The following is an 8992-nucleotide window of genomic DNA, read 5'->3' as shown; positions in this document are numbered from 1 at the left end:
GACATACACTGGGTAACTCGGCGAATGAAGAGTCACTTGGCATACACTAGGTAACTCAGCGAATGAAGAGTCACTTGGCGTACACTGGGTAACTCAGCAAATGAAAAGTCACTTGGCATACACTGGGTAACTCGACGAATGAAGAGTCACTTGGCGTACTCTGGGTAACTCAGCGAATGAAGAGTCACTTGGCGTACACTAGGTAACTCAACAAATGAAGAGTCACTTGGCGTACACTGGGTAACTCAGCGAATGAAGAGTCACTTGGTGTCAAAGTAACAAGAATCGGAATCGGATCGGAATCGGCAAGGCCGAATCGAATCGTGAATCGGCAATGAATCGGCAATGAATCGGCGATGAATCGGCAAATTTGAAAAAACCCTTTAAATTTAAAGATTTTAACAATTTAAAACTTATTTCATGCACCCTTTATTGAATATAACTTAAACAAACTATAACATCATCAAATAGAAGTTAAAACTTAACATACATAAACATGGAACATAAAATCCATCACATATGTAACTATGTTATCTAAAATGTAAATTGTAGGCTAGTTGAAGTAAATAGAAATCAAATGATCACAATGATTTAAATCATAGAATGTATGTAAGATGATCCATAAGACATCAAATCATAAATGTATGTAAGAATCTAAGATGAAGATCCATGAAAGTTTGAAACATGTCTATCAATGATTCAGTATCAATATCTGTAAACAAAATATAAAAACAAGGCTCTAGCTCAAGCCTCAGACTCATAGTCATCATCATCATCCTCAACATCATCCTGAAGCTCGGCTGCAGCCTCAGCCTCAGCCTCTGAGTATCCAGTCTGCCTAGTAGCAAGGCGTCTAATGTAGGTCTTAGAGGACTGCCGAGCCATATCTCCCGCATGTAAGATGGGCTCATGAACGTCGCTAGGGCCTGTGCCTGTGCGTGCACGTGTGCGTCTACCAATGCTTGAAGAACGTGCTCTAGCTGCCTCAGCCTCTATATCCACCTGGTCAACCCACACACGGTCTTCCTCAGTGAAGATTGGATCCACAACCTCTGTGAGCCACTCTGATTCTGGATCAATCTCCTCTAGAATGATCGGAGAGGAGTCAGTGCCCAAAATCTGTCTGATCCTAAGACGGAGGTTGTAATGAACAAAGACAATATCATTCAACTTCTGCACTGTCAACCTGTTTCTCCTTTTCGAATGGATGTGCTCGAACATGGACCAACTGCGCTCGCATCCAGAAGCGTTGCTTGGCTGACTCAGAATACGAATGGCAATTTTTTGAAGTTTTGGGGTTGTGGCCCCAAACATTTGCCACCATCTATCTGCAATAAGGGAAAAATTGAAAATAGAAACAATTAGTCTCATTTACAAATTACAAGTTAACTCTAAAATTACATAATCAACTTTAAGATTAGAATCTAGATTCATGAACATTGAATATATTATTTAATTTTTACCTGGCTGTAGTGTTGTCTGAGCATTTATGGCCATCCTGCTAGAGAAAAGTGGCCCCTCTTTATTGTTGAACTGGTCTAGCTCAACAATCGCAGCAGCGCTATCTTCATCGCTACTCAACCTCTGAATCACTGTGTATAAGCCAGTGAGAACCTCCGCATCCGCCTTGAACTCAAGACGGAAACGATACGCCGGATTCAGAAAGTAAGCTGCTGCATGGATGGGTCGATGGAGCTGATTCTGCCATCTCCTATCGATGATGTCCCAAATAGGGCCATACCTCTCCTGCACTCCTGCATATTGGGCTCTGATGGCCTCCTTGGCCCTATACATGCCCTCATAAATGTAGCCCATAGAGGGCTTCTCCCCATCAGCAGTTCGTAGCAAAGCTACAAGGGGCTCAGTGACCTACATATAAAGTAAAACAAAAAACTTGAGTCAAAACTTAAATATAAAATAATATAACTTAAAGTAAAAGTAAAATACTAAATGTTAAATTGCAATAAATTTACTTGCAGGATTTCTCTAGCGGGTTTCCAAAAACCATCCTCATCAAATATGCAATCCGCCACATCTATCCCTACAGTGGTCGTAGCATAGGAAGAGGAAATCCACTCCCGCCCAACAAACATGCTCCTCAATTCATCCCTTGATCTCAACAAGGACTGCAAGGTGATGAAATTCGAGGCAAACCTCGTGATACCTGGGCGAGCTAACTCTTTGCCTTCTGTGTACTTCCTCATTGTGCTAAGGACAAATGAATGATTATAAATGAATTTGCATATGTTTTTTGCCCTTTCCACACATGACTTGACAAACTCAAGTTTGCCAATTTCCTCCAACATGAGGTCAATGCAATGTGCCGCACAAGGGGACCAAAATATGGTGGGGTGCCTCTCCATCAAAAGTTTACCTACTACAATTTTAAGTCAATTAGAAATTCAAATTTCAAAATTCAAATAAATTTATTTTCAAAACTTGAAAAGTTAAAAGTTTACCTGCAGCAACATAACTTGCTGCATTATCCGTCACCACCTGGATCACATTTTGTTCTCCCACCTCTACTATGACTTCCTCAATAGCCTCACATAAGTATGTGGCATTTTTTACATGTGCGGAAGCATCAATGGATTTGATGAACATGGTATATCCTACAAGTAACAAAACAACGAATTAGAATATTAAAATTAAATGGATCATCAACAAATTAGCATTCAACAAATCAAAATTTACAATTATGTATGTAGGAAAGTAGAATGATCAATTACCTCCACAGGATACAAGAAAATTGAGGAGTGTTCTATTCCTCCTATCTGTCCAACCATCAGTCATGATGGTGCAACCCTTTGCAATCCACTCCTTTCGAATCTCCTCGAGCTCAGCCCTCATGTCCTCTACCATCTCATCCAAGAGGTATCCACTCAACTCAGCCTCAATTGGGGCTTTAAACCCCGGACCACAAATAGCAACCGCGTCTATCATGTTCTGCCAATAAGGAGCCCTGTCACAAATAAAAATTTAGATGTCAAAGACTCAAATTATAAAACAAGTAAATATAATTAAAGTTTTACTTTTACTTTTAATTTTAACTTTAAAGAAAACAACGAAAAAAGAATCAATTACCTGGCTGCAATAAATGGAATGTTGCAAAAGTACCAAAATTTGCATATCTCCTTTCTGGCAGCATCATGAATTTCCTTGTTCAAACCCATGCCCTCAAGCGTGGGTTGGGAACCAGGAGTAGTGCGGGGCACAAAGTAACTATCCATTCTGTTTTTCCGCACTCTAGGCTGCAATAGGTTGGTGTGGGACTCTGTCTCAGTATGTGACCGACTAGCACTAGCACGAGCAGAAAAACTAGGATAAAAAGGAGGCCTAGAAGAACCCTCTCCAACACAACCTACAGATGCAGAAGCTGATGCAGATGCAGATGTGGATGCGGCTGCAGATGCGGATGCGGGAACATGGGAGCCAATACCCCTTAACCCTTCAAGTTGCATTTTCCTATTGGCTTTGTCTTTTTCAATTTTTTCTAATGCCATTAAGCAAGTGCGTTTTGCCTCAGGAGTTTGGTGAGTGCAACTTGTACATCGTGTCCAAGTATAGCAGCAATGTGGTATTTCAATCTATAAATACCCCCAGAAGTTATTTTTTCTTTACAAAAAATACATTTTGTTTGATATTTGGTTCTTCCAGGAAACTCTTCGTTATATTTCCAACATTCATCTTTTCTACCCATTGCGAATTTGCAAAAAATGAAAGCAAAGGCTGCTGCAATAAAAATTTATATGTAAAATATCAAAGTTTGAAGCTAATAAAAGCTACAAAACAACAAACCCTAGTTTGCAACTTAGTAAAAATAAAGAACATTCAAGATCTAAACTAAAAATCTTGAAAATTATAAAAATTTAACAAAAAATGCATAATACACTAACATGCTAAAAAAAAAAGAGCACTTATCTCTTGCAAATGAGTTGAGGAGTGTTGAGATTGGCTCCCTAATGCTCCCAATGCAATTGATGGCCTCCCCAAATGGATTGCTGATCTCTTTTGTGCTCTTTCTTCTTGCCGGTTAGAAACCTATGGCTTTTCTTTTCTCTTCTTCTCTCTCACTTTTCCTCTCTTCTACTCATGTTAAATAAATAGAAGGCCCTTTAGGGTTATAACAAAGAGAAATGGTCAAAAACAAAGTAAAAAAACCAAGCAATTTTTTAAAATTTTACAACTCTATACTTTATTGGCCGCGGGCGATTCCTACCGATTTTTCCAGGCGATTCATGCGATTTTTTGCCTGAATCGCCTGAATCGGCGATTCAGGCGATTCACTTGAAGAAATCGGCAATGGCGATTTCCGACTCCAAAAAAATCGCCATTGCTGAATCTAATCGCCGAATCACCGATTCAGGGGATTTTATGGCGATTCTCGTTACTCTGCTTGGCGTACACTGGGTAACTCGGCGAATGAAGAGTCACTTGGTGTACACTGGGTAACTCGGCGAATGAAGAGTCACTTGGCATACACTGGGTAACTTGGCGCATGAAGAGTCACTTGGCATACACTGGGTAACATGGCGAATGAAGAGTCACTTGGCATATACTGGAGCTACAGTAACTCAACATCCAAATGCAGAATGAACAAAAATGAGTAGGATAACAAGGCAACCCAGGATGCTCCTGCATCACCATTTCCTTCCAATATGGCGATCTCACCAAGTTGAAAGGAAGCCCATTCACATAGAGGCAATGTGCAATAGCTTCATCAGCGCGGTCTCTTGCCTCCAATTTAAATGCGGTGTGCAATGGGCCTCTTTTGCGGGTTGAAATACCCACTTCTTCCTCATCCTCTCCTGGCACAGGTATTTCCAAGAATGCGTGTTGAGAGGATGCAATTGGTTCAGTGGGTGCATGTAGCTTGCTCTTTGAGGAAGGACCTTGATAGTAGCTTTTTTTTGATCTATTGATCAATGCATCAATAGCTTCTTGTTCTCTTACAAATGAAAGTATTTCTGCACTAGTCATCCCAGTACCATTTTTGCCTTTGCACATTCCAAATCCTTTGCCAGCAGGGTCCATAAAATGAAACTTCACTCGGGAATATGAGTTATTGAAAGGTTTTCCTTTGTTACTTTGACAATAAATGTACTTCCAATAGTATGAGCCACCTCCTAAAACCTGTGATATCCGTGTCGTATGTCTCCACAAAGGAGAACCTATATCAATTTTGAAATTATCAGTCCCTTCCCCCTCCTTGGGCCCCCACTGAACTTTGACTAGCATGACCACCAGTATCCATTCTTACCTAGTTTTTTGCAACCTATTCTATAAGAAAATAAATAAATTTTAATTAGGTCCTAACAACTATGAACATCATGCATACAAGTGGAACAAAGTGAGAAAAACTACTAAAATAGATACCCAAAGTTGCTTCTACATATCTTTCAAAAAAAAATTGAAAAAAAACTTGAAAAAAATCATCAAAAACCCTAAAAAATTCATCAAAATACTCAAGAATGGGATTGATCACTTACCTTGAATGATTTAAATTCCTTTGAGAAAGCTATCTCTCCCTCTTCGATCGATCCTCTTCGAAAATGTTGAACTTGGCTTCACAATGACAATGAAAACCAGAGACCAAATGAGAAGTGGTTGTAGGTGCAAACAAAGTTCCAAAATGAGTTGTGAATGCTTCAATATTCACCTTTGGGGTCGTTTTAGGGTTTCATAGCAAAAAAAACCTAAAAATACAATTACAACACGTTTATTGGGCAATTTAAGTGTTTCAAAATATTTTATAATGTTTTTTTAACACTTTTCAGACAATTGGGCCCGTGGATGCTCCCAAATGCATCTGAAAGCCCTGCGGATGCTAGCCACAGGCTCCCAGATGCATCTCTTCCAAACACATCCAAGAGCCTGCGGCTGGCTTCCAAACGCATCCAAGAGCCTGCAGCTGGCTTCTGGCCAACATTCGCAAGGCTTCCGAACGCATCCCTCATCTGTCCGCATCTGATGCGGAAGCCAGGCCTGGAATCCACGAATCAGTATCCTAGCTAATGAGTACAACTAATGCCCTAGTATGCACTTGCACCAATTCTTCCGCATGTTTGAATGCTTCCTCCTGAATTCTTTCAACCCAAACCTTCACACCTTAAGCAATCCACTTGATCCTATCAATATCCTCTGATGTTTCAACTGAAACAACCGTCGGAGGGACGAATGATGGACCTTCCTCTCTTACTCGACGAGGCAAGTCATTGATTACTAACACAAGGTTTTGATTTCTCTTTTTTGTTTCTAGTATCCTCCTTCCAGCTTCTTGAATCAATCTTCCAAAGCCTAAGTAGAGTCATCAAACTCTTCTATAATTTGCTCCTAGAAGGCACAACCAAGATTGATTTCTGTGACATGGTACTCAGCTGGAGCAATCTGATTCTTACCCTTGTCAAGTGTAGGAGTTGTAATCTGCAAAATCTTGGATCTTGATTCTCCTCTAACAACTTTAGTGAATCTTTTTGCTTTCCCTTGTTCTTCGGATTGGTTTTCTCAGTCCAAAATTTTTTGTAATTCAATTACTGGATCAAACTCCTTTTGTTGACTACTCTGAAGTCGTTGCTTCAACCATTCTGGAATGGGTATACACTAGTCTCCTGGGATCACCAATTGTTCTTTCCTTTGGACTACTTGAATGTTGATCTCCTCTTCACCTCCTGGACTATCCACTGTCACGTTAGGAGCTACAACTTCAAAATTTGGAATCTATATCGCTACTACAGGAGCTTCTTCCTCTTCTGGACCAGCCTCATCCTCCATCATTTCTCGCTCTAAGATGGCAACGAGACTTTCCTCGGTAGCTATATCTTGATCTCTTCCTCTCCCTTGCACGGATTTTTCATAGGCATTTATACTCAATTTGTCATGTACTAGCCTAGCCAAATTTTCTTCTCGCTCGTGTCTCCTTATGCTCGTCTCTACTTCCAGCCTTTCAAATGTTTCTATCTCCTCAACATTGGGAGTGCAACTTGGAGAAGAGGGAGCATTTCCAAATTTTTGCTTCTTCTATTGAGGCTCTTGGACATATGTCCCCCTCCTAGGATGTTTTTCTCGAGCTACCTCTTTCCCCTTCTTGGTTTCTACACCTTCTAATGGAGTTCCTCTTTCTTCGATACTCCCTTTAGATATCTGCATTGGTCGATCATCCCTAAGTGGTTGATGACCAATCAATCGATATGTGAATCCATTTGTTGGCGCAACTAGTTTTACAAGCTTACGCTCAACCCACCACTTTGTAAAATCCAAGATTGGCTTTGAAAGTGCTCCCAGATCTATAACCTCTTTCTTTTTCCAATCATATGGCTGAACTGTCATTTCTGGATTGAATCCTTTTCACGTCACATTTGGATCCTCCTCATTCTAATCAAGAACCTAGAATATGTCACATGCTCTAATAATGCTCAATGGTAGTCTTGAATGCATCTTCTTTCTAATCTTGTGCTCGTCTGCAACATTTGCCCAAAAATCCTCAAGGTGAACTTTATGTTGGTACTTTGATCCCACTACTGATGTGATCTTGTTGTAGAGATCAAAATCAGACCTTTTCAGATAAAGTGGAAGACGGAAGAAGTGGACCTCAGCTGATGATCTCTCTACTGCCTTTAGACATGGGCACATCTCAATTTTTCCTTCTCCTATGGAAATTCGGAACTACAATCCTTGATCTTCCCTTTCTAAATCTTGTCATAGACTAAGAGTTGTTGAGTAAGCTCTAACAAGACCATCTTATCTGTTGGGTACCTGGGAAGTTTGTACGAATCCATGGAGAATCCCTAAACTCAAATGTCTGAAAAGGTAGGAATTGAATGAACCAAGCACCATAATCTTCCACCAACTTCATCACGCCAACTGATAATCTCATATGTAGTCTCTTTTGTAGTGTTTTGACCATGTGCATGACAAAGACATCATTAATTCTTACATAATCATCCCTGGAGTACACTGCAATTGCAGGTAGCATTCATGAACTTTCAAGTGTTGGGTTTTGCTCCCAATCGGCCCTTTGCATCTTAGTCCATCATAATTCATCCTTCGTGCTAGCATATAGATGACGTAAGAGCTCATGTACAACTTTCTTATGTGTTCTAGATTCATCGATTGTTCAATTAGGTTATCACTTATGAGTCAAATCCAATATATCTTATTACCTTCTTCCGTCACCTTCTCAGGGAAGTACCACATGGAAGATACAAATCTATAGGAATGAGGCACGCCAAAAATGTGACTAAGCATCATGATCATGTCGCTATAGTCCCTCTACAAGTCAAGCCATACTAGTTCCTTAGGAATCTTGGAATGATGCGATCTATTCTTTTTCAACCATTTCTTGTTGATTATTTCTTCACAGAACTGAATTCCAATAGTGTAGATTCTAAGTGCTTGCTCTTGTGTTTTCATCACCATTCTTGGGTGTGAAGGAATCCCAAATGCTTCAGTTATGGATGACAGAGAAAAATCTGCAAGAATATTTCATTTTGTATCCCTGATTGTTCTATCCTTGGGACTGTAGTGTTTGGCACATTCCATGATCAACTCTGGTTGATGAAAGGCACGAGGGAAACCAACTGCAGTAAAAATTCCACTCCTCACGATTCTGGTAGCTAGGTGCGTAGAATGGTCATTGTATCCAAACAATCTCCGATTGAAATCTTTCAAATCGAGGCCACCAAGGCTTGTATCTCCAATTTCTGCCCACTTTGACGTGATTTTGGATTCGAGGTAGAATCCTCTCCTTTCATTCTTTATTTACTGTCCTCGCATTTCTCCTATTCCTTGAGGTTTTGCCATTCTTCCTTCCTACAAAACAGAAAATGTTCATATGTAAGAATATGGAAAAGCAACAAAAAAAAAAGATAATTCCTCCAAAAGGTGAAGATCTTGGAACTTCGTTAAGATTTCCAGATTTTTCTTCAAGATTCACTTTTTCACACTTTTCTCAAAAACATGTAAATTTCTCCAACTCATTGAACAAGTTCCTTTC

At 40.0% G+C, this 8992-nt stretch overlaps 1 protein-coding gene across 2 annotated transcripts; it reads right to left on the bottom strand.

Moving 5' to 3' along the window:
• Window positions 1–557: 557 nt before the first annotated feature.
• Window positions 558–3951, bottom strand: LOC149542044 (uncharacterized). 2 transcript variants are annotated; one of them, XM_089797076.1, is made up of 6 exons: window positions 3085–3951; window positions 2730–2962; window positions 2460–2612; window positions 1974–2374; window positions 1464–1869; window positions 558–1328 (listed from the first exon to the last, which is right to left on the bottom strand). In XM_089797076.1, exons 1-6 carry the CDS (start codon window positions 3501–3503, stop codon window positions 745–747), a joined length of 2196 nt encoding a protein of 731 aa, XP_089653202.1. In that variant the 5' UTR covers window positions 3504–3951; the 3' UTR covers window positions 558–744. The 2 variants fall into 2 exon arrangements, with proteins under 2 accessions (XP_089653202.1, XP_089653203.1); XM_089797077.1 differs by having other exon boundaries at window positions 1974–2377; window positions 2730–3227.
• Between the last annotated feature and the right edge of the window lie 5041 nt (window positions 3952–8992).

The sequence above is a fragment of the Cupressus sempervirens genome, chromosome 8 (assembly GCF_028749045.1).
Source record: "Cupressus sempervirens isolate cs-2001-9-10 chromosome 8, ASM2874904v1, whole genome shotgun sequence".
Classification (NCBI taxonomy): Eukaryota; Viridiplantae; Streptophyta; class Pinopsida; order Cupressales; family Cupressaceae; genus Cupressus; species Cupressus sempervirens.
The sequence above is the reverse complement of the archived record's forward strand: the minus strand, read 5'-3'. Positions and strand labels throughout refer to the sequence as shown.